The sequence below is a fragment of the Patiria miniata genome, unplaced genomic scaffold, assembly GCF_015706575.1.
Source record: "Patiria miniata isolate m_02_andy unplaced genomic scaffold, ASM1570657v1 HiC_scaffold_20, whole genome shotgun sequence".
NCBI lineage: Eukaryota > Metazoa > Echinodermata > Asteroidea > Valvatida > Asterinidae > Patiria > Patiria miniata.
In genome coordinates this window covers 28,999,836-29,026,294 of record NW_024037059.1, presented here as the reverse complement: position 1 = coordinate 29,026,294, position 26,459 = coordinate 28,999,836, and the positions used below count along the sequence as shown (strand labels likewise).

Below are 26,459 nucleotides of genomic sequence, written 5' to 3'. Positions count from 1 at the left end.
TGATGTAAAAAAGTTGATGAAAGTAGATTTTTGTCGGGACATCTCATACAGTTTGGGATGAAATAACCAGTTAAATACCACTTATTTTGGTAAGTTTTTATGCTGAATTCCCATTGATTGATCGTGAAGATTATTGGCGTATAAATTGCGCCTATAACGAAAGTGTTTTCTGAACTTTTTGAGGTGAAAACCTGATAAAAAGATTCAATGTTGTGCTGAACTCGAAACAAGAAAGTGGGAGTTGTCACTGATTACTTGTCCGGCCGGCCCGGCCGGCACTGCACGACACTCGTGTACAAAATCACAGACTCAGTGACTTTTTCAACCGGTGAAAATGAGGCCTAATTAGGGATAAAAAGGGCGAAATTGAAATGTATATGTTTTGACGTTCTTTGGGTGCGATGTGAATTGTGTATTTATAGGCCACTACCCCACTATCTGACTATTGCATATTTTTGCTGTCCATTTCTTCCCCCCTTTTTTGGGTGGGGGGAGGGGGGGGGGGGGGGGGGGTCGGGTTCGGGCTGGGCATGGGCTATCTGGGTGGTTGGGTGGGGAAGGGCCGGGGGAAGGTAATTTCCATGTGGAGTATTCTGTAATTGTGCTGATTGTATAGGACCTACTTACGGGCCCGGTTCCAATAAGACTCTTATTAAGAGAACAAAATCCACTTTTAATTTATTTTGCTTACCAAACTAGTTAGTTGGCGACAATATTAAGAACATTTAGGTATGTCATACATAAAGGGCAGGATTTTGATTTTTTGAGGGAAATTTGGGGGTAAAATGCCGACACTGATAAAACGCTCAAATAAAGATGGCGATCACCGCGATGTACCGTAAACACGCAAGGTACCCTGAATCGCAAAGCACCAACCGTAAACCGCGTCCGAAAATCGTAATTTTTACCTCAAGAAACTGTTCAAAATGACAAAAAGGTGTCATTAGAATTGAGAGAAGATTTTTTCAACTGTGTAATTGACACTAATCCATAATCTGTTTATTTTCACAGCGTCTCCTGGTAGAAAGACGACCAGTGAATCAACATGGCTGACTTTCTGGCCGACAACAACCTCTGTGGACAGACACTCCTCAAGTTAGTCTCTCGGGGCAATGCAATCATCGCAGAGTTACTTCGTCTGGCCGACTTCATCCCTCCCGTCTTCAAGCTGGATAATAAATTTGATCAGATGAAATATGGCGACATCCTGTTCGATTTTAACTACTTCAAAGGATCGGAATACTACGACAATAAGATTGACTCCAGACCTGTAAGCGTTTCATTTGATATTTTCCTGTTTTTGCAGTAGATTGAAATAAATATATCCTATCATCTGTCGTATACAAAGATGCTGCAGTCTTGTAAAAAATAATTAGCATAATTAAATTGTCAATCTTAATGCACAATGATTTTTGTTCCTGTTTACATTTGTATGTTATTGTATTGCCCTTCCTCTCTGGCTGGCAATCTCAACAAGGCCAGCCCTGCAGTCAAAATAAATCAAGTGACTGCTTTTAACAGTTGAGTGCTCCCTGCCTTCATAAAGCAGGATTGACTGGCTGTGATTGTTATGAAACCTGATAAAGCTATGCTTTGACTGTAGGAGATTGATAAGCCAGCTGTGCCTACCAGTCACCTGCTTTTGTCTGTTGATGGAATTTGACTGTCACAGTGCCTATTGAAATATGATCTGACTGTTGGTGACTACCCTGTGTAAAAGGTAGGCAGGGGAACTGGATTTCCACTGTCTGTGACTGCTCAAACAAAATGAGGATTAAAACTAGAATTGTTAATGCATGTTCATGTACTTGTGTTTGTTTGAAGGAGCTCCAAGACCTTGATGAAATGTTCCGGGAGAATCATATCGACATACTGCGGAGATTCTATCTGGCCTTCGAGGGAATCCATAAATATGTTACAGATCTCAATCGGTAATTTAAACAAATCTTTGCTTCTATTTTTTTGTCTGTTCATTTGAAGATCCATTTGTACATAGTCACAAGTCAATCACAAGTCAGTCACAAAACAAACACAAGTCAATCACAAGGTAATCAGAAGTCAGTCACAAGTCTATTATAAGTCAGTCACAAAGTCAATCACAGGTTGCCAAGGCTTAAGTTGAGTCACAAGCTAAACTGGTGAACTGTGACAAATTCATCCCTTTGCCATTGTTCATCACCGTTAACTTGTGAACTTTCTTGTGACTTGACTTGTGATTAACTTGTGACTGACTTGTGATTGACTTGTGTTTGACTTGTGATTGACTTGTGATTGACTTGTGATTGACTTGTGATTGACTTTAGATTGACTTGTGATTGACGTGTGATTGACTTGGGATTAACTTGAGATTGACTCGTGATTGACTTGTGATTGTCTTGTGATTGTCAGTCTTGTGATTGACTTGAGATTGACTTGAGATTGACTTGGGATTGAGTTGTGATTGACTTGAGATTGAGTTGTGATTGAGTTGTGATTGACTTGAGATTGAGTTGTGATTGAGTGTGTCATTGAGTTGTGATTGAGTTGTGATTGACTTGGGATTGAGTTGTGATTGAGTGTGTCATTGAGTTGTGATTGAGTTGTGATTGAGTGTGTCATTGAGTTGTGATTGAGTTGTGATTGAGTTGACATTGAGTTGTGATTGAGTGTGTCATTGAGTTGTGATTGAGTTGTGATTGACTTGACATTGAGTTGTGATTGAGTGTGTCATTGAGTTGTGATTGAGTTGTGATTGACTTGACATTGAGTTGTGATTGAGTGTGTCATTGAGTTGTGATTGAGTTGTGATTGAGTTGACATTGAGTTGTGATTGAGTGTGTCATTGAGTTGTGATTGAGTTGTGATTGACTTGACATTGAGTTGTGATTGAGTGTGTCATTGAGTTGTGATTGAGTTGTGATTGACTTGACATTGAGTTGTGATTGAGTGTGTCATTGAGTTGTGATTGAGTTGTGATTGAGTGTGTCATTGAGTTGTGATTGAGTTGTGATTGACTTGACATTGAGTTGTGATTGAGTGTGTCATTGAGTTGTGATTGAGTTGTGATTGAGTGTGTCATTGAGTTGTGATTGAGTTGTGATTGAGTTGACATTGAGTTGTGATTGAGTGTGTCATTGAGTTGTGATTGAGTTGTGATTGACTTGAGATTGAGTTGTGATTGAGTGTGTCATTGAGTTGTGATTGAGTTGTGATTGAGTTGACATTGAGTTGTGATTGAGTGTGTCATTGAGTTGTGATTGAGTTGTGATTGAGTTGAGATTGACTTGTGATTGATTTGTGACTGACTTGTAATTGCCTTGTGTTTGACTTGTGATTGACTTGTGATTGACTTGTGATTGACTTGTGAGTGTCTTGTGATTGACTTGTGATTGTCTTGTGATTGACTTGAGACTGACTTGGGATTGAATTGTAATTCACTTGCGATTGACCTGTGATTAACTTGTGACTGAGTTGTGATTGACTTGTGATTGACTTGTGATCAATTTGTGATCAATTTGTGATTGACTTGTTGTAACGTACTTGTGTCTGACTTGATTCCAACTCGAACTTGGTTTAAACACAAATAGTGTGAATCACCACGATTGAGTATCCAATTTGATTTCTTCCTATTAGAATCATTATTGAATAAGTTGAATGTTTTTCCTTGATTTATAGATTTGAATGATTTTGATTGATTTGGTAGATTCCTTGAGGACCTGGAGGAAGGAGTTTACATCCAACAAACGCTAGAGACTGTGCTACTCAACGAAGATGGCAAACAACTCCTGGTAAGTAAACTCCAATCAATAAGTACAGGTCAGAGGTCAGAGGTTATATCTTTCAGGTCAAGCTGGAGGGGTAACGGCTCCGACATAGACTGTGGCACAGACCGATCCACTGCATATATTTTTGTTTTGAAATAACAGGACTTTGTCCATTATTTTAATTTGTAGTGTGAATCCTTGTACCTGTATGGTGTGATGCTTCTTGTTGTGGATATGAGAATCGATGGTCCAGTCAGAGAACGGATGCTGGTCTCCTATCACAGATACAGGTAAATCTTAACCCCATCTCATAAGCCTCCATACTATTTTGTCTAGGAACCCTGCCCAACACAACATCTTGCAACACTTGTCACAGTAAGAAGCCTGCCTTGTGTAACAAGATCAAACAGGTCCAAATTCCCAAAAGCCAAAATGCCTCAGAGTCTGTTGTCGCAACTGCAGCAGGATACAACTGTGGCATTGTTCAAAGGGCTAAAGTCTTGAGGAAATTTCCAGTAAATAGTCATTCTGAATCAGTTGATAGAACTAGTGCAGTGCCCGTTCAAAACGTGCCTGTTTAGAAGGGGAAATTGCTTGACCTCCGGTAGACCTGTAAATGTGGCGGTATAGAGTGCAGTACCTGTATAGCAGCACGCCATATCTACACCTCACTGTTGCGCGATCGTGCCCTTCAAAACATGGTCGAGGCCCACCTCCCCGTGGCACGTCGTCCCTTTTCAAAAAATGGTCACGACCATACAGCCAACCACCATTTAGACGTGTGTTAACCCAGCTGCGTACATGTGACATGGAGTAGAGTGCTGTGCCAATTTAAAATGTGCAGCAGTGCATGGCGCGGCCTGTATATATACACGTTTGTATAGTCTAGGCCTTTGGTATTGCTGCTTTTTTGCAGCTTTTTCGAGAACCGCTCATCTGAACAGCTTCAAACTTGACACTGCACATTCTTGGGTGCTGAGCAATACGCCCGCCGATTTTCAACTTCATACAGTGCCCGGTTCTGGAGATAATCGAAATACAGACAGACAGACAGACAGAGATTGCTTGAATTATAGTTACATGCTGTGTGCTTTGGGACCAGCTTTACTAGGTTTGCCTCGTCTTGTTTAATTTGAATTCGGATTCTTATCTTGCAGTGCTGCCAAGGCTGCTGTGGACTCCAACATGGACGATGTCTGTAAACTCCTACGATCTACCGGATTCTACGTGGCACCGGGAGCTAGGAGACCCCTTAACTACCCAGAAAACTACTTCAAGTAAGAATATCTGACAGTCCAAACCTTAAGATATCCCTCATTAAAAATGGACTATTCCGCATAATGTCCACAAGTCCCACCCTTTTTTGATTTTGTGTTAATTTCTCACAAGGATGGCCCAGCTGGTATGGTCACCTGATCAAAAGCTGTGATCTGATTGGTCAGTGCCCACTGTTTGATTGGCAGACAGGAAGGATCCATTTAAGAAAACCTATTAGCTCCGCCCACCTTTGGTCACCGTGGTCAGCTGACCAAAAGTTGTGATCTGATTGGTCAATGTGCTCTGTTTGATTGAAAGGCAGGAAAGGTCCATTATCTGCTGGCCCAATTTTTGAGAGTGAAGAAAGTGAAACTGTACATTGCATTGTGGAATATGCAACAAAGTTGGGACTTGGTAGACTCAGTAACAGACTTCATTTGTTGTGTTTTTGTTTGCTTTTGTTTTTTAATACTGTATAGTGATCGTTCTGCACTGATACCTTTGTATCTCAACAGACGCATTCCAATTTCTTCAAATTTCATCGAAATGGTGATAGCCAGGCTACGCTCGGATGACATATACAACCAGGTAAAAGAATCATCCTGACGTCAAATCTTCTTATACTGTAGAAGAAATGACTACGGACACTGTGAATAAGCAAGAAACTTTTTTTTAACGGGGGGGGGGGGGGGGGGGGGGGGGGGGGGGTTACATTTGCAAGGAGTTCGTAAGATTTATTGTCATGTTTCAATGATATCACAGTGATACGTGTTGAATTCCAACAGATCTCAGCCTATCCACTACCGGAGCATCGCAGCACTGCCCTAGCCACGCAAGCGGCCATGCTGTACGTCATTCTGTACTTCTCCCCGGAAACGCTGCACAACCAACAGGCCAAGATGCGGGAGATTGTGGACAAACATTTCCCTGATAACTGGGTGGGTCATTCAAGATGTCTAGTCCAATTACTGTGCTTAACCTACAAACTAAGCTGATAAACATGGTCTAATCATGAGGTAATGTTTTGTCTAGCCCTTCACAATGAAATCACAAGTTCATTCACAAGTCCGTTAACAAGTAACAGGGGATGAACAATAACATCTTTCGACTAGACTTCGGCTTGGAGGTCTTTGTGATGGACTTGCGATGGACTTGTGATTATGTTGTAATGGACTTGTGATGACTTGCGATTGACTTGTGATGGAGTTGTGATGGACTTGTGATGGACTTGTGATGGACTTGTGATGGACTTGTGATGGACTTGTGATGGACTTGCGATGGACTTGTGATGGACTTGTGACTGGACTTGTGATGGACTTGTAATGGACTTGTGATGGACTTGTGATAGACTTGTGATTTGACTTGTGATGGCCATGTGGTGGGCTCAACTATAACTTTGTATTGCATATTAAGATAACTCATTGTGTCTTCCATATTCAGTGTTTCTTCTGATGACTATTTTTCCGTCGCTATTTTTCCACAGATGATCAGTGTGTATATGGGCATAATTGTCAACCTAGCAGACATGTGGGAGCCCTACAAAGCTGCCAAAACAGCCATGAATAACACAATGGACCTGAACAACGTCAAAACATTGGTAAATAGCCCTCAATAAACCTTTTTTGCATAAACACCAATCCGATTTTGAAATTATGGTGATGGTGGCCATTATACTGGGATGCTTCCATGCCTGACATGCCTGAACACCGATCACAATCTGTATAGCTCTGAACAAGTCACATAAGCCAATGTAACCCATCAAGCCGGCGTTTATCTCCGGTTTCCTCGGCATGAAGCGATTGAGAATATTTCTGTTCCCCCCTGGATGGAATGCCAGTCCATTGCAGCGCCCAATTTCTTGGCTCTGCTAACCACAGAATTCTGCGCTTACGATCACAAATTTTGTGCTAACGGCGCTAGCAGAAAAATTCTGTGCTAACCCATAAGCACAGAATCCTTAGTTACGGGAAGTACGCGTGCGCAGAAGCCAAAATTCCGCGAACACACGCGAAATATGCTTACATAAGCACGAAATATGCTTACATAACCAGGGAATTTTTTGTTATAGTAAGCAGGGATTTTTCACTAACGGTAAGCAGAGCCAAGAAATTGGGCCAAGGTTACTCTCCAGCTGATGCCAAATTCCGCGATAACGCGTGAAATATGCTTACATAAGCACGAAATATGTTTACATAACCAGGGAAGTTTTTGCTGTAGTTAGCAGGGATTTTTCACCAACGGTAAGCAGAGCCAAGAAATTGGGCCAAGGTTACTCTGCAGCTGATGCCAGTACCCATTTATACTCCTGGGTGGAGAGATCGAAGCAAGTGGGGTGAAGTGGCTTGCCCAAGGACACAATGTATGGTCAGCAGCTGGATTCGAACCCCTGACCCTCTGATCCTGAGTCCCAAACCCTACTTAAGGGAGAAAAGCAGTATATATCAAACAGTATATTCAAATAGGCAAAGCTATGCATTCCAAAATTACCTATAACCCAACGCCCACTTTTTTTGACAGACTGTCAATCACAACCAGAAAGTGGGCCAACTGATCAAACTGCTACGTCAGTATCTAACGGAAGGAACGCTGACGGAGGAGTTCGTTCTGGATAACATCCCAAAACTGATGAACTGTCTGAGAGAAAGTAACGTCAATCTACGGTGGCTCATGCTTCACACTGCTGACGGACGTAAGCAAACTTTAACCCTAACGCTCCTCAATCCTCCACAATCAACCAGGCGGTTTGGGGGGATTTTGAAGGATTGAGGGTGTATGCCATTTTTGTGCCAATTGATTTTGCAGGATGCATTGTGTCAAGGTCTGAAGCTGCACCTTGTGTTGTTTATGCTTAGCCATGCATATATTATGCCTAGATTATAAATACTAGATATCATTCGCACTGCTTCTTGATACATCTGCACTGCTCCAACATGTGTAAAGTGAGTCCGAGGATTTTTAAGGATTGAGGCAATGGTCACCTCTTTAAATTTAAGAAATAACAGATGATTTTGGAGGTTTGAGGTTGAATCAAAGTTTTACATGGTGGTAATTGGAGGGTTTGGCAGGATTGAGGGTGCATCCTAGCCAAAAGGCCTGAGGCGGTTAGAGTTCATGATTTACGTTTTAAATTTATTATATTTATTTATTAAAATTTGTTCTTAAATGAAACCAAGTATTCTTCAAAAAGTGCACACTTACTTGTACCACAGAAAGCCTGAAAAAAAATCCTAGTGAACGAAATGAAGAATTTAAAAAATGTTTAGGTTTTTAGTGATGGCACAAAAAGCCTGGATGGAATCTAAAGTCAGTGACTGAAAAGTATTTCTCATTTGAACCTGGGTTGGATTTGAACCTGGGTTGGATTCAAACCCAGGCCAGATTCGAACATGGGCCGGATTCGAACCTGGGCCATGGAGATAGAAGGCAAGTAAACTATCACTGCGCCAACCTGACTCCAATACCATTGATATCCTAGATACTTTAACCCGTACCTCCCCAAATCCTTAAATATCCTCTTTGCACAAGTGAAGAATTCCGAAGGATTGAGGCTATCTGGCAAAAATGTGCAGCTGATCTTGGAGGATGCACTGTGTCATGGTCTAGGCTGTACCTTGTGTTGTTTATGCTTAGCCATGCATACATTTAGGCCTCGGTAATACTTTAAATCACCCGCACTGCTTCTGGATAGCATCAGCACTGCCTCAACGCATTAACAGTGATTGTTAGAGGTTTTGCAGGATTGATTTCCAAAACATGACTATTAAAGCGACTTTTGAATGGAAATCAAGATGCTAGAATATTGTTGTCTCGGAGTACATAGCATTCAGAGAGCTAAAACTTCATCAGGTTAGTTGTCAAGCGCCCGTCTTTAGATTTTGAGCACTTTCGTTGCTTCAAACAAAAAATGCACAGATGATAAATGATCTACCCTATCTTTAAGGCAATAAACAGTCAGTTTTTATCCAATTGTAATTTGTCATTAACTGTTTCTGTTTATATAAACATTCTTTTGCAGCCTGGGATGCCAATAAGAAGTTACGGATGATGAGGGATACCATGATCACGGAATCCAAGTACAATCCAAAGATGCTCTTTGAGCTACTGCTGGATGCGGCACAGTTTGAGTTTAAACTCAAGGAGGTAAGAATCCTCTTGCATATATCTATCTCCGTATCCTAGTTGAATGAGCTCTGATCAGAAAGATGAAATCTCAACTCCCCCCCCCAAAAAAAAAACCCAGCAAATTAATCAAACACAATGTCATCCAGTCAACCTCAAGATTTCCAAGACACAGAATGATGGTCTAAGGTTTATGCCCATAACATAATCCTGTTCTTGGAGAACACTTATTCAACATATCTGGCGGACTGTAGAAGGATTACCTATTTACACAAAAATACTAGTTGATGAAATAAATCCCAGTGTGGTAGTCAAAAGACTTCCAACTGTTGTAGTTGGACATGTGATGGATCACAAGTCCATCACAAGTCCATCACAAGTAGATCACAAATGCATTCCAGTCACAAGTAACAGAGGATGAACAGTAAAAATGGAATGCTTTTGTCACAGATCGTTGGAATAGCTTGTGCCTTGACTTGTGATTGAGTTGCGTTCGACTTGCAATTAACTTGGATTGTCTTGTAATTGTCTGTGATTTTCTTGTGATTGACTTGTGCTTGAGTTGTAATTGACTTGTGATTGACTTGTAATTGATTAGTGATTAACTTGTGATTGACTTGTGTTTGACTTGTGATTAAATTGTGATTGACTTGTGATTGTCTTGTGATTGAGTTGTGATTGACTCGTGATTGTCTTGTGATTGACGTGTGATTGACATGTGATTGACTTGTGATTGACTTGTGATTGACTTGTGATTGACTTGTGATTGACTTGTGTTTGACTTGTGATTGACTTGTGATTGACTTGTGATTGATTTGTGATTGACTTGTGATTGACTTGTGATTGGCTTGTGATTGACTTGTGATTGACTTGTGATTGACTTGTGATTGACTTGTGATTGACTTGTGATTGACTTGTGATTGATTTGTGATTGACTTGTGATTGGCTTGTGATTGACTTGTGATTGGCTTGTGATTGACTTGTGATTGACTTGTGTTTGACTTGTGATTGACATGTGATTGACTTGTGATTGATTTGTGATTGACATGTGATTGACTTGTGATTGACTTGTGTTTGACTTGTGATTGACTTGTGATTGACTTGTGATTGACTTGTGATTGACTTGTGATTGGCTTGTGATTGACTAGTAATTGAATTGTGACCATAAGTGCATCGACAACAACACTTCAGTGGTCTTCTTTTTACAGATGTTCAAGAAGATGTTATCTGAGAAGCAGAAGAAGTGGGAATTGTACAAGCAAGAGAGCGTGGAGCGAATGATTGAGCTGGGAGAGGTCTTCTCAGGAACCAAACCATTAACTCGAGTCGCTAAGAACGGTAAGTTAATCACAATAGACTGATCCATTTGGCCCTTCCTCTTCGCATGTGTACAATAACATGTGCGCCTGTCCAATGCCGCACTGCGTATTCCAGAGCAAGAGATTTTTAACAAACAGCTATGGATTAGCAAAGCACAAACCATAAGCTATTGGACAATGCAAACAATTCAGAATTTTGTTCCTGCGAAGTGGTCGAAAATGATTAATTTCAATCTCGTAATTTCAACCTTTGCCAGATTTAGAGGTTTTTGTCACTTCGTGAGCAAAGCGACGGTATGCGCGTACACGCACGTCGGACTTCTGTCGGACTTTTGTCAAAGCACTATTGGGTGAAATTTAACCCTCACTCCCTAGGGGCTGTGCAAAATCATATTAAAATTGTCCATAAACCTGTTCTACCGAAGTCAAACCTCAAGTTCCCCTATAAGTTTGCATTCTTCCCGTATCCTATATTGTTACAATTCTCTGATCCCTTGGTTTGGTTTGTTTAGATAACCTCCAGGCTTGGTTTGCCGAGATGGCAAAACAGATCACATCACTTAACTATGATGACTCCACAGCAGCTGGACGCAAGATTGTACAACTCATACAAGCGCTAGAAGAGGTAACAAGTGAATTATGTTGGGTTTTGCCCTTCGCTGACTTAATTTTATAAGCACTGTGTTTTCCGAGAGCCTATCATAAAAAGGTCACTAGTTAGCTCGGGTTGGACTCGAACCCACGATCTCCTGCTTACTAGTGCAGACGTCTTACCACTCGACCACCGAGCTTGCCGGGTAGGCTGGCCATATAGCAGTGGGTACTACCACCAGTCAAGTGATCTAACAAAAGAAAACGCTTGTTGCAGTCAAACTCAGTCCTATCGATGCTGTTATTCACATTGAACACTCTTATATATCCTCTCTGAGTGATCCCCGTTTGCTATTTCCCAGGTTTGCAGCATTGCTAATGTTGCCAGCATTGTGATTTTGGGTGTGATCCCTGGCTACATGGCATATATTGTGACCTGTTCTGTCAAAAGCAGACGCTTCTGGGCAGAGGTTGAAATTGAGATAGGGCCAAAAAACGCTGTGGGGTGATTTTTATCGATTTTCAAATTTTCGCATAGTTGTTATCCTGAACATGTCTAAAATATATTATAAAAGTTTGAACCCCTAATTTGAACTCTACATATACTATTTTTGATGGTTTTGATAAGGTATATCAGTTAAAGAAATAACTGTTTTGTGACGTTCGTGGCCATTTTCTCCATTTTCTACTTTTCGACACAATGAACTTCAAAATTGCATAACTCTGCCTAGGAATGACCAGTTTCAAAAATTAAACCACCTATTAAAAGGAAAAAGAACATATGTTAACAATATGTAAAAATATCATTTTCGACCTTATGCCCAGAAAAGTCTGATTTTGACAGAACAGGTCACATATGGGTTTATGGCTTCTGACTAGTGTCCCTTGAACAAAGACATTGACAAATTGGGGAACCACCAACATAGGCTCGATAGCTCAGTTGGTAGACCACCAGAACAGCAATCCGTAGGTCGCAGGTTCAAACCCCGCTCCAGTCAATTTCTTTGTTCAACTTTATAATTCTTATATTTTCTCTCAACTTTTTAGGTGCAAGAGTTTCATCAGTTGGAGAGTAACTTACAGGTTCGTCAGTTTCTCCTGGACACTCGTAAGTTCTTGCATCAGATGATTCGGACCATCAACATAAAGGAAGAGGTACTCATCACGATGCAGATTGTCGCAGATCTGTCTTATGCGTGGGAGCTGATCGATACGTAAGTATCTGTGTTTGTCTGTGATGTGTGTTATGACTAGGTGTATATGGTACATGTAACTTATGCTTATGAGCTCATTGATAGCTAACTATCTGAGATTGTAGTAGATCTGTCTTATGCATGGGAGCTCATTGACACGTAAGTATCTGTGATTGTCTGTGATATGTGTTATGACTAGGTGCATAGCCACTCAAGTAACAGTGACTTTAGCTTACGCATGGATCTTTCATCAGATGATTCGAACCATCATCTGTGATTGTCTGTGATTGTCTAAGATCTTTGTTATGACAAGGATCACAGACACTCGGGTAACTGTGATTGTAGCAGATCTGTTTTATGCATGGAAACACATTGACATGTGAGGATCTGTGATTGTCTATGATCTGTGTTACCACTAGGATCGTAGACACTCAAGTAAATGTGATTTTAGCAGATATAACTTATGATTAGGATCTCACTGATTCCCAACTATCTGTAATTGTAGTAGATCTGTCTTATACACGGGAACTCGTTGATAAGTAAGTACATGCGATTGTCTGTGATCTGTGTTACAACTAGGATTATAGATATTAGAGTAACTGTGATCCTAGTCATAACACAAATCACAGACAGTCACAGACTTATGCTTAGGAGCTCATTGATACCCAAATATCTGCAATTGTAGCATATCTGTCTTGTGCCAGTCATAAGGCAGACATTGCTGCATTTCACTTTGTGTTTGGTTTGAAATGTCGTTTTTCATTTTCTTTATTTTCTTATTTTATTTGAATTATTCTTTTTTTTTCAGATACACACCTTACATGCAGCAAGGCATCAAAGGCAACCCTGGTCTGGTCACTAAACTAAGAGCAACATTCCTTAAGGTAAATATGTAAAGAAGGCAGGGAATAAGACTTTGAAAAATTATATCTTTAAGTAGCTTTGGATTTTTGCAGCTCGTTTAAAAAACCATGTTACATTTCTTGGTGGGTTACTGTGGCCTTGCGGTCTGGAGGATTAAACTCAAGATCTGTGGGTAATTCTGCAGGTTGTGGGTTCGAGTCCAGCCTGCAGTTGTGGTGAGTTTGTTTCTGCAGTCAATAGGGAACGTTGAACAATGGAGGACAATAGGGTCCACAATTGATAATCATGTACAAAACATATGGGAGGTCTTCCTAAAAAGTTAAAAGTACAAACAAAAGAGGGACAATATGGGGTCCACGATTGAAGGTAAATACACACTTTAGTGCATGTGCCCTTAGGCAAGACACTTTTCACTGATTGCTTCTCCCAGCCAGAATGAAAGAGGTACCTGTGAGGGCAGAGATGGTTATTGTGATTGATTTTAGCTGCTTTGCGTCGAAATGGCAGCATCAAGCTGTATGCTCCCCAGGGAGCTGAGATTGTCTTTGGAATGTTTCATTGGACTGATGAGCACAGATAATAGTAGTGTAACACCTTGAATACCAGTTCTGGTGGATATGTGTGCTTAGTAAAATAAAAAAAATTTAAAGTTGAACAAAGAAGTTGACTGGAGCGGGGCTTGAACCTGCGACCTCCGGATTACCGTTCCGGTGCTCTACCAACTGAGCTATCCAGCCCTATGTTGGGGGTTCCCCGCTTTGTCAAAGCCTTTGTTCAAGGGATGCTATAAATACTCATTAACCCTCCTATGCAAACAAGCATTCTGTGCAAAGTTGTACTTTCAGTCAAAATATTTCAAGTGACTTTTAGTAAAGAGCTCCCAGCCTACATGAAGCAGGATTGACTGGCTGTGACTGTTTATGTGACTTGATACAGCTATGCTTTGACTGTAGGTGATTGATAAGACAGCTGGGCCTACCACTTGCCTGCTTTTGTCTGTTGACTGAATTTGACTAGTCAAAGTGCTTGTTAGAAATATCATCAGACTGTTGGTGACTAGCCTGTGCTAAAAGTAAAGCAGGGAAGCGGATGGACATTTTGACTGTCTGTGGCTGTTTAAATAGTGGGAGGGTTAAAATTATTGTCCTCTGGGTTGATTCTTCCAGCTTGCCTCCGCCCTGGACCTGCCTCTGATCCGCATCAATCTAGCCAACAGCCCCGATCTGATCAGCGTCTCCCAATACTACTCCAGCGAGCTGGTCGCCTACGTACGCAAGGTGCTGCAGATCATACCCCAGACCATGTTTAGTCTCCTGTCTCAGATCATACAGTTACAAACGCATCACATCAAGGAGGTGCCCACCAGACTAGAGAAGGAAAAACTGCGAGATTTCGCTCAGCTGGATCTCAGATACGAAGTAAGTGCTAAAACGGGGCCCATGCAATGTAATACAGAGTGAGTTAAAAAAACATTTTCCAAATGGCAGGACCAATTTTTAAATGAAGTTTTGCATGTAGCACTTTCAAAATCTAGGATATGAAAGCCCAATCAATGAGCTTTCTTTTAGTAAAAGAATCATTCAAATCACTCGTGTAATTTTCAAGTTATGGAATTTTGAACACAAACACCGTTTTAAAGTTCATTCCACGGATCACAAAAAAGGAATTTTTTTTTTCAGCAAAACGAAAACAATTCACATGGATCCCTATGAGAGTTGTCACTTCATGATTTTTTAAATTTGTGTATTACTTATTTTGATGCTAGGTGGCCAGACTTACCCATTCCATCTCCGTTTTCACGGAGGGTATCCTGATGATGAAGACTACGCTGGTCGGTATCATCAAAGTGGACCCTAAGCAGCTCCTGGAGGACGGCATCAGGAAGGAGTTGGTGCAGCAAGTAGCCAGCGCTCTGCATCATGGCATCATGTTCAATCCCAAGGCCAAGGTACGGAAACTGTGACAGAAATCTTATTGCTTAAAGGATCATTCGCATTTTTCCCAAAAGTAACTTGCTGAATTATTATCAAAAGGCTTACTTGGATTAAAGATCGTACTGGTACTAAACACCCTGTGAAATCATTCCCTCTGGTATGCTGTCATTTAGAAGAAAATCGAGTACTGTAGGTGATTTCCAACGATTACTCAATTGACTGATTTTTGGAAATAAAGAGTGCTATTGACAAAATTGTGTTTCCTGATCAAAAGGTTGTGCAGGGTTTGTTACCATTTTCTTAAAAAGTGTAATATCCACTGAGCTGAAAGTTCAACAGGTTCGGTTTAGAACATTCTTCTTTGGATTTTGAGTGGTGTTATTATTGTAGTACATTGGAAACGAAAAAACAAAATGCATGAAAAGCAAATGATCCTATATTCATTTAATTAATTAAGAACATAGAACTATCGCATCACATTTCATGGCCTCACAAAATAGTACTAAGTCTATCCTTTCATTTCTGAAACCTTTAAGCTGTTTCCCTGTGCATCAAATGCCCAAAGTAGAGTTTTTTAATTTAGATTATTACAAAATGTCTTTTAATAATGAATGAGACATAAAATTCCTGAATTTTTGTCATGGAATATTACTTGACAAATTTTGAATTATTTGCAATCCAACAATATAAGCCAGACAGTTCTTTTTGTGCATTAGAATTGCAAAAGTAACTCCAAATATTTTTTTTTTTTTAATCAGAATGTCGTAGACACCCAAAATAGAAAACTTTTTTTTTTTTTTTTAAATTTTACATGCAAATTGAAAATTGCAACTTCAAATAATTCTAGCTCAGATTTGATCATTGATGGATCACATATTTGTTGACTCCTTTTTCATTTTTAGACCAGTGAGTTAATGCAACGACTGGATGCCCTAGGAGCCAAGATGGACGGCTTCGTTCGCTCCTTTGAGTATATCCAAGACTATGTCAACATCCACGGCCTGAAGATATGGCAGGAAGAAGTCTCTCGTATCATCAATTACAACATGGAGCAAGAATGCAATAGCTTCCTCAGGACCAAGGTAAGACTAAAACATTTGAGCCACCATGGCCGTAGGTTGCACAGGGGAAGCACAGGGGAGGCAGGCAAGTGGCTCAGTGGACCCCAGGTCGCTCGTAGCTCGACAAGAAAATACCCGAAAATTGCAGCTGTGGTGGTTCAAGGGGGGCACAAGGATCGCTGGAGCTGCAGTTACGTAGAAACAGGATTTTCTGGGTTTAGGCGACCATTGAGCGTCCTGGCCAATTTTTGGTCGCTCATAGGTGGTACAAAGGTCGCAGCCCTGTGTAAAGGAGGCCTTAATGAATGTGCGCTGATATTGGCTGCCGCGTCTCGTTTTGACCAATCAGAAACAAGTCGTACATTTTCTCCTTCCCAGGTCCATGATTGGCAGAGCATCTACCAATCACCAACCATCCCCATTCCCAAGTTCCAGCCGGTAGACGGTTCCATTAACTTCATGGGGAGGTTGGTCAGAGAGATTCTCAGAATCACAGATCCAAGGTTAGTACACAGGGAACTGTGTATCATTTGAAGGGAATATGTAAAATTTGCTTTTTTCTGTAACTTTCAGAAATGGAAGGATTACACTGAATTGTTTGAAGTTTCGTGTTCGTACGTGTTGAAAAAAAAACATGAAACACATTCATGTTCCTGTAGATGAAACGGAGCAATTGATAGACGTTGGGAATTGTACGGTCAGGGAAGCAGTCTGGCTGGCTTGTCCCCGTTCATAGGTGTGTAATCGATTGCAAACAAAATGCAAAGTTCCTACAGGGTTTAAAATACCAAACGTTCTAAGTTTATAAAGTAAAGTTCCCCAAACACGACTTCCAGAATGCACCTGATAAAGTACAGTTTATGAAGCAAAGATTGAAACGCAAGTGTAAAACATGTAGAAGTCGTTACATGAACCCAACATGAAACAGTTATAGAGCAACAACCTACATGAGATGTGCACATGAAACTTTTCGGATTAAGATGGTACAATTTCACCTCAAAAATACTCCTTCGGCAACATACTACATGTATAAACTAAAACTTTGACCAGTAGTGGCGGGGATAGCGACACCATGAAATGAGAATGTACAGCAATTCGGTAGATTCACAATGCAGTGCACCACCAAGAGTTTGCCATGGAGAGTCAACTTTTAAAGTTTACGGTCGACAAAATATGGCCCATTTGAATGAGTGTCAGTAGACACTTGAGCTAATTTGTTATAGATCGGGGCATAGCGTTCTGCCGCCTTACCAAAACTCACCATATTGATACAAAGAAAAGAAAAGGGCAAACATATACTCGAATCATACACTTACGAAACTACTGACCGGAAAAAACGAACAATTTCAAATGTCCCGCCCTGCGAATTTGTCGACCATCTCCCACAATGCACTGGGAAAAATGAACTCTCCGTGGCAAACTATTGGTGGCGCTCTGCATTGTGAATCGCCCGAATTACAAAGTCTGGTCTTCGTAAGTAAAATAGTTTTAGATCACAAATCGATCTATACGATACTCATATGATTTTGTGCGTACACCGCACTGACTGCAGGCATTTGAAGTATATTCATCCAAGACGTTAGGCAGTGTGTCAAGTATACGATGCCCCCTCAAATACACTTCCGGACATGGATAATCAAGTAAGTTACTTTTGGGATAAATGCAAATGATCCTATACGCCTTTAAGATCCATGAATAATGAACAGATGTAATTTTTTTCCCTCTGATTATCCTCATAAATTCAGGTCCACCTCCTACATTGACCAGATGAAGACTTGGTATGATGTCAAGACCAAACAGGAAGTGCTAGACATCAAAGTCTTCTCCAAAGTCAGGGTAAGTATATCAGTGCTTGTCTTCAGGCAAACTTGAATCCTCAATCCTGATTGGTCGATCCATGGCAACAACAGTGTGGTATTATTCCGTATATAGTGGAACGTCGTTAACCGAACACCGCTATACCGAACATTTGGCTATACTGAACATCGTCCTTGGCATCGATTTTTGTGTACAAAACGTACCAAACATTGTAGTTGAAAAATGTCAACAAAAGAGCGACAAGTGGCTATTATTTCCCCAAGGAATAGAAGGGAAAACCACCCATTGCTGTAGGTAGCAAGCTTAAAAACTGTATAATTACATAATTCAATAGTCAGCACGTGTTCAAAGTCGTCTTTCAGTAACTAGAACTACCAAGGAGTGCAGGTAAAGTTCTGAAGGGTGCTATGTATTGAAAAGTGAGTACCGGAGCACCGGTAGCTTAAAATCGCTATACCGAATGATCGCTATTACGAACAATTTCTGTGGATCCCACGATGTTCGGTACAGCAGCTTTTCATTGTACCACGGTCCATATCGTACTTGCGCTATTCTAAGATGCGTGCGCTATTCCGTCTGCACACACGTGTAATAGGATATCCGCTGAAACCTTCATGCATGTTCCTCTTTGCCGTGTGTCAAGTTTGCTTGAAGATAATTTTGTTATCTCACTCGTGCTCATCCAACACTGAAAATGTAGTGCGTCTGTGTTCCATATGCCACAAGGCTGACACAGACACACTACATCATTCCGTGTTCCACTCACACTCATGGGATAACTAACAATGTAATAATATGTGTTGATTATCTAAACATTCCAAATACCATCTCAGCTCCCTGGGGAGAATACTGCTCAATACTGACATTTCAGCGTTAAGCAGCTGAAATCAATCACATTAACCATCTCTGCCCTCACAGGTACCCATTTACTCCTGGGTGGGGAGAAGCAATGAGTGACAAAGTGCCTTGCTCAAGGGCACACACACCATGACCCCAGGCTGGACTCGAACCCACAACCTGCAGAATTACCCGCAGACCACAAATTCAATGCTCCAATGGCCACCGTCATCAACAAGTCAACAAGTAACCAAAATTTAATTGGGGGAATAACTGAAGCACATAACTCTTCATATTTTACAAGAACGCTGTCATGATCGTGTCTTTTCTTTTTCCAGCAAAGTATCGGTACATGCGGCCTGACCGGCCTGGATCGCCTGATGTGCTTCATGATGGTCCGGGAGCTCCAACAGTTCCTGCGATACATGGAGCACGGCGTTCTCCGTGAGAAATCCTGGCTGGAGATGTTCGGCACGCTCATGAAGACACTCAACCCAGTCAGGGGACTCATTAGTGAGTAGTTCAGAAACTCAAGACACTCACCGTATTTTGTAATGTGTACCTTCTCTTTCTTTGATTGCCTACGTCCTTCTTTTTTGTTGTTGCTTGTAGCCACACCTTGAATGGCATTTGGCCTTGTTGTTTGGGATTCCATTTAAAACAAGTATAGACAATTTTATTAGACATGTTCTGAGTTCTGCTTTATCTATTGCTCTGACCTTCAATGGGAAATGTTAACTATTGTGAATTATTAATCAACTTTTTTGAGTTTTTGTTTTGTTTAAAGTTGCGTCCCCGTGCTCTCTAACAGATTCAATTTTTTTTTTCTGTTCACCACTTCGCGCCAGAATTATTTTTGCCGAAAATTTCGAAATTTTCAGAAGGCAAAATTTCGCAGCCAACTTCTGATATACAGCCAAACGCCACAAATACTGATTCACAAGAGTCATTTCAACAGTATTTGTACGATATTTCTTGCCGAAACCTCATATGTTTCAATACTCCGGGGCGTGCACTGGAGAGTAAATTGTACAACAGGCCATACACAACGGCCCACACAAAGGCCCACACCGCCGTTAAGATAGCTAGCTACCTTCCCTAACTATTGTATTCTGTCTTCCTCCTTCCCGTGTGTTCTAAACAGGCAACCCTGGCAAGGTGTACAGCCACTATGTGACCAGGGCAAACAAGATGTGGGCACCATTCGTCAACCTCGTTCTCAAGGTCAGATATGTGTAAGAGAATAATAGTGTGGTGGAACAGTTTTAAACATCTTGTTTGATACCGGTAAGGGCCCGGGTTGCGGAAAATGGCCGAGCCAAAAGCAAGGGCAATTATCCGCGACCAGGCTCCTGTTTTAAAACAGATGTCTATAACTGTTTCACCTTCAATTATGGTGGTCAGTGCGTGAGGATGTGTGGTGCGTATGAGTCCGCTAGGAGTATTCCTATTTACAATGTATTGGTTAATTCGTATTTAAATTATGGAGTCTTGGCATGGGGTGGTTTGATTAGAATTTATCCATCTGTTTATTATAGGATTGTTTCTTTACAACAGAAATGCATTAGGAAGGCCTGCCATGCCAAATATAATGCCCATACTTCACATCTCTGTTTTAAGTTCAAAATTCTGTAAGTTTGAAGAAGTTTATAATTTTCAGATTGCTTCACACTATTATGATTATTTTCATAAATTGCTTCCAAAAAAATTTAAGTTGTGATGCTTTTTTTCCCTTGAACCAAGATGTTCACTCGTATACTACTTGTCAAGCCAATCTCATCCATTTGCAAACCACCTGTAGGCTAGACATTGCTTCTGCTAATTATAGACGTTTTGCCAACCATTGTTAATTCTTTACCACCCTTTTTAAGAAACGATTCAGTAAACTTGTCAAAAAAGGTGTTTATTAAGCACTTAAAAGAATTTTATTTAGACACGTACAGGGATTTTATTTGTGCCAATCATAACTGTTTTTCCTGTCCATAATGAGCAAGGCAGTGTTTGTTATTTGTTATCCGCTACTTTGTATTTATTAAACCTGGAAATGAACATCATCTCAATTTAAGTTATGCAACCGATAATTACATGCATATATTTGTGTAATTTGACAGCAGTCTAGGGTGCTCCTGGACAGAAGGCTTTGTCCTTCTCTCGGATGTCACCCCCATCCATATAAGGGCAATTCCACGGTTACTCACGTTACATTTTTGATGTACTTTTGAGTTTCCTTGGGCTAATTGCCTTACTGAGAAGGTTTAATAACTGTTATCCCCATGGTAGATAGAGTAGACCTAGACCTACCTAAGCACCAAAGATGACATCCAGAAAAATGTGTTATGTATGATAAACAAGACGCACAAAATCGTTTACACACGTTACGAAAATGTAACGTGAGTAACCGTGGAATTGCCCATAACTATTTTGCTCCAGATACAGTATTTGATTAATTAATTGTGTTATTGTATCATTTTGTGTATTTTTTTTCTTTATTTTATATGAATCGAAATTAAAACAAACAAACAAACTATTATTCCCATTCATAGGCCAATTTTCTGAAAAATTGACTGATTTACTGATTTTAAAACTTCCATTTAAATCAATTGATGGGGAAAATAAATCAGCCGAAACTGAAAAGGGAACAATTAATTAACAAAAAAATTGTTTCACCTGAGAAAGAACAAAGACTGATATATTTCAATTGTTTACTTTACAGCTTGGACAGATGCAACTTCTTCGCAGGCAGATCGCCAACGAACTCAACTTCTCTTGCAAGTTTGAGTCCAAGTTTCTTGCCAGCGCTTTGGAGACCATGAACATGTGAGTTCCTAAATCTTTTAAGTTGTAAACAGTAGTCTAAAAGTATCCCAACCCTGAAAATCTCGAAAATAGCCCCCTCTATTCTCCAGACAGTATATGTGTTTCCTGATATATATTTATTTCAAATGTTGGAGTGAAAATGAAGATTTATAAGAATAACATGAATATCAGTCTTTGTGAAATAACATTCATAAATACCTCAGACAGTTTAGCCATTCCTATTGGTCGAGAGCCCGTCACGTGGCCGGTCTTAAACGTATGATAAAGACATGGCTAGCTGGTCTTAAACACTTTTCCAGTGTCACATAAAATGTGGACTCCTAAAAATCCAGTGCCTCTTACCGTTTCATTGGTTGAACGTTCACAATCCTCACGTAGGCATGCGCAACACTACCAGTAAGTCAGAATTTTATAGTTCTAAATTCAAAACGCAACGCGCCAGGTGCGTTCTGCGCGACATCGCGCAGAACATGATACGCGTACGTCAATCTCCATAAAAGGGTTGTTTACATCTTACTCGCCAGCTGAACACTCCATTATTTTGCAAGAGGGATGTTTCAAAAAGCATAAAGTGAATTTGTTGAACAAAATCGGGATGTTTTGAACGAATTATATGATTTTTTTTTACCGAAAAGGTATTTATGAATGGGTCCGGCTCGGGTAATTATCAGCACCCAGACTCTAAGTGGTCTTAAACAGAGTGATAAAAACCTCCGGAGCACACATTTATTCCCTTATTAAATTAGGCTTGCCTTGTTGAGCTGGACCCGTAAGTCGCTGTTTAAAACATTTTTTAAGAACATGACTCTTTCAGTCTGTCAGTGACTCAGTCGGGGAGTCAGTCAGTCTGTGACTCGGGGAGTCAGACAGACGGAGGACAATATGCCTTTAGGTCAAGCAAAAATGACTATCTAAGTAAAAGAAATCTATAAGTAGTGTAACATTCAATTCTTTTCATTTTCTACAGTGGTTTGCTAGCTGACGTTGAGGCTCACTACCACGATCCGTCCAGACCCTACCCTAAGGATGACAATCCTCTCATGTTTGAGCTGGCATCATACCTGGAATCAGCTGGAATCAGCAACCCTCTCTCCAAGGTACAGCTACAAACAGGACATTTCAGGTCTCATTGTCGGCAGATTTTGATTTTTCGTGTCAAGCCAATGTGAGGTTTTGGACTTATGGAGTCACACATTTTGACACCCTTTTCATGGAAATTGACCTATTGCTGTTTGTGAGTTAGCCACGCCCCTCAAACAACCCAATGGAATTTTGTACGTTCAGTTTTGTTTGTCCAAGATTTTGCGAGTTCCATGTTCATTTGTGTATCATGTAATTGGACAATAGTTCATAAGCTGCGTTGACGCGAATTTACCGCAATAGATTAATTGGATGAGCATTCAAGCGAAATGTCTAAATTTCCATGTAGTGCACAAAACAAAAATATTTGTTCTTCATCGGGAGTATATAGGAAAATGTGTTCATTCATGGGCAAAAGCATGGAATATTTATGACCATAATTGCACACAACAATTTTGTGGGTCAATTTAACTAAAACTTTGCATATTTTACTAAAAGTCTCTACTGGCAAACCCAATTTTTTTTAAAATGGGTCACAGAATTTCTGAGATAAGGGGTTAGAATTTGCCCCCATCTGGCATAAAGATGGCTGTTTTACACTTCTGACTCTCAAAGAAAAAAACAAAAGAAAAATTATCATGTGCATTTTTAATCTATCGTCATTAGTTTTATCATAACAATTTTTCCAAATAACTATTTTATATTATTTGTAATTGTCTCAAGTCATTTCTTTTCTTTGTTTCTTGTCTTCAGATCTACGTGACAACCAAGAGGCTTCCATATTTCTCCCTCTTCACCTTCCTCTTCGTTGTCTCTCAGCTGCCAAAGTTTCAGTACCTCAAGACCGTTGGTAAGTCACATTGATGCAGTCACAGTACTTGTGATGCATCACAAGTCAATCATAAGTCCATCACAAGTCATCACAAGTCAATCCCAAGTCAATCACGAGTCCATCACAAGTCAACCACAAGTCTATCACAAGTCAATCACAAGTCTATCCCAAGTCAATCACAAGTCAATCACAAGTCTATCACAAGTCAATCACAAGTCTATCACAAGTCAATCACAAGTCTGTCATAAGTCCATCACAAGTCCATCACAAGTCAATCACAAGTCAATCACAAGTCAACCACAAGTCAACCACAAGTCAAGCACACTAAGTCAATCACAAGTTGGTCACAAGTCAATCACAAGTCATCACGAGTCAATCACAAGTCAATCACAAGTCCATCACAGGTCAATTGCAAGTCAATCGCAAGTCCATCACAAGTCAATCACAAGTCAATCACAAATCAATCACAAGTCAATCTCAAGTCCATCACAAGTCAATCACAAGTCCATCACAAGTCCATCACAAGTCCATCACAAGTCAATTGCAAGTCAATCACAAGTCAATCGCTATTCCATCACAAGTCCATCACAAATCGATCACAAGTCTATTACAAATCCATCACAAGTCCATCACAAGTCATCGCAAGTCAATCGCAAGTCATCTCAAGTCCATCACAGGTCCATCACAAGTCCATCACGAGTCAATCCATTTGGAAAACCAGGTAGGTTTTGTCTGTCCATTCATTCAAACTTTTTAAAGTTTTAGTCAATGTTTTGATCGTCAGCTAAACGATGTATCATTCTTTTTTACTTTAGGAAGTATGATCGGCAAGCTGCCCAAAGATCCCCTGGACGGTCCCCCGCTTGTGGTCGGTACCCTGACACTCCTGAGGCAATTCCACTCAGAGACGACAGACCAGTTCCTGGCGTTGCTCGGACAGTACGTCAGGTCGTCAGTAGAAAGCACTGCAGCAGGGTATGACTTGTATTAGAAACGAATGTAATACACTGTAATGCAATGTAATACAATGTAGTTCAATGTAATACAATGTAATACAATGTAACACAATGTAATACAAAACATTTCATATTGGTTCTTATTCCTGTAATTTTCAGTGGTAAAGCCTCAGAGTTGACACCTGAAGTCATCAACGTCCTGGCATTCCTAGACGATTTCACATACTACGCTGGCCTGTCCAGACAGGTAGGTGGCCAACACACAATTTGTTAACATTGTATTTTGTATGTATTCATTACACAACCTCGGACATGGAACACTGGGTTATGAACACTGAAAGAACAGTGCATAATGATTTGTTACAACTTGTACGACCTCAATGGGAGGAATGCATTGCGCGTGCAGACATACGGAAATTTGTATCCCTGTGGAGTCATTTCTTTGTTTTTAAGTACTAAAGTTTTTGTGTTTAAAAGTGTACTTTCAAAATGCTCCTATTTTAACCAGAATTAATTTCCTGGGCTGAAATTCGGACTTAATATCCCTTGCATAAAATACTTCAATTTGCGACAGATCAACACAACTTGGAAATTCCTAGTTTTTGAGTAAAATCCATATATCTATTTCATGATAACCTTGTGGAGACGTTTTCACCTATAGAAATTGCTCTGTGGAGAAGCATACATTCTTTTGTCCCCTATTGTGCGCATGTCTCCACAGGGTACCGTGTACCAGATCACACTGGTTGCAAGTATACAGCGTAAAGTACACACAATTAATCATTGGTAATGTTGCTAACAGCGTGACTCTGAGCGTGATCCCTGGCTACATGGCATATACAGGTTAATGGCTTCTGACTAGCGCCCTTTGAACAAAGACTTTTACAAAATGGGTGACCACCAACATAGGGCTGGATAGCTCAGTTGGTAGAGCACCGGAATGGCAATCCAGAGGTCGCAGTTTCAAACCCCGCTCCAGTCAATTTCTTTATTCAACTTTAAAGTTAAAAACAAATAATTTTGGCAAGATCATTTAAATTGATTTAAATCTTGCTGAAAAATGTTGGGTGTGTTTGTGTGTGTTTGTACTTATACATACACCCGAGGACAGACAGACAAAGGGAGAACAACAGATTTTTTGTTGTAATTCATCTTTTGTTAAAAATGGTCCTTGATTGTGAGAGTGTGTGCTTATGAATGCGTGTTATATTTTAGGGACAAAGAAAAAACAAAGCCTTGTACTCGAGAGTAAAGTAAAACAAAACAAGACTGTGTGTGTGTTGTAACTTCCTTCTGTAGTGATTAATTACTGTCTTCATGATGTTGTGTTCACAGACTGTAGAGACGCATATCCCAGCTTACATCTTTGATGAGTTCAAGAGCACGTGCCAGTAGGTGACCTGTGACCCGTGACCTTTGACCTTGAGCACCGGCCAAGCTGACAAGAAATGTCCCGTAGAGAGATGTATATAAGTTATATCACAGATGAGGGATTCATAGATGATATTGAAGGCTCTGAAAACAGACAACACATGCAAAATAATAACTGTGATTTGTTGATCTTGAATATGGTCAGTGGTTATAACTTGGGTAGGTTTTTTGTCTCAAATTAATTACGGAAGTCATGGAAAGAAACAACGTCAATGAGAAATACTTCTGAAACACTATTCAGTATTTGATGAAATATTCATCAAATATTCAGAAAATTAGAACAGAAACGTGCTTACAATTCGTCACCGTTTTCCCGAACTGACATACATGCCTTGGTGTGCTGTCAGTTTGTGAAACCCGCGTAATCAATCATTTCGGTTTCACGAACTGACATGCGGGTGTGCATGTGCACTTTGTACACTGACGCATAATAGAATAGTTTTGGTTCTCACAAACTGAAACGCAAGCATGTTGCGGCAATATGATTCAGAGAAAAATGCTTTGAAAGGTTTGACACAAATTTAGTTCATTTGTATACTTGTGGGTTGGAGTAATTGCAGAATACCCCGCCACTTGGAAATACATTCCTAAAATCTCTGGCTACGAG

The 26,459-nt window shown here is 40.3% G+C and overlaps 1 protein-coding gene and 1 non-coding gene across 2 annotated transcripts; one reads left to right on the top strand and one right to left on the bottom strand.

Moving 5' to 3' along the window:
* The first annotated feature begins 2 nt into the window (after positions 1-2).
* On the top strand, positions 3-26,459 carry LOC119728516 (WASH complex subunit 5-like). Its single transcript, XM_038200788.1, has 28 exons — positions 3-89; positions 1,012-1,270; positions 1,825-1,931; positions 3,683-3,767; positions 3,933-4,033; positions 4,901-5,020; positions 5,516-5,588; positions 5,786-5,938; positions 6,484-6,597; positions 7,518-7,689; positions 9,016-9,140; positions 10,328-10,457; positions 10,951-11,063; positions 12,077-12,243; positions 13,031-13,106; positions 14,253-14,504; positions 14,852-15,034; positions 15,923-16,102; positions 16,460-16,584; positions 17,827-17,917; positions 19,075-19,249; positions 19,881-19,960; positions 21,450-21,553; positions 22,521-22,650; positions 23,387-23,483; positions 24,281-24,440; positions 24,581-24,668; positions 25,757-26,459. The coding sequence occupies exons 2-28, from the start codon at positions 1,046-1,048 to the stop codon at positions 25,814-25,816; spliced, it is 3,486 nt and encodes a 1,161-aa protein (XP_038056716.1). The 5' UTR covers positions 3-89; positions 1,012-1,045; the 3' UTR covers positions 25,817-26,459.
* On the bottom strand, positions 13,751-13,823 carry Trnat-ggu. Its single transcript has one exon. It is a non-coding gene; the product is annotated as a tRNA-Thr (tRNA).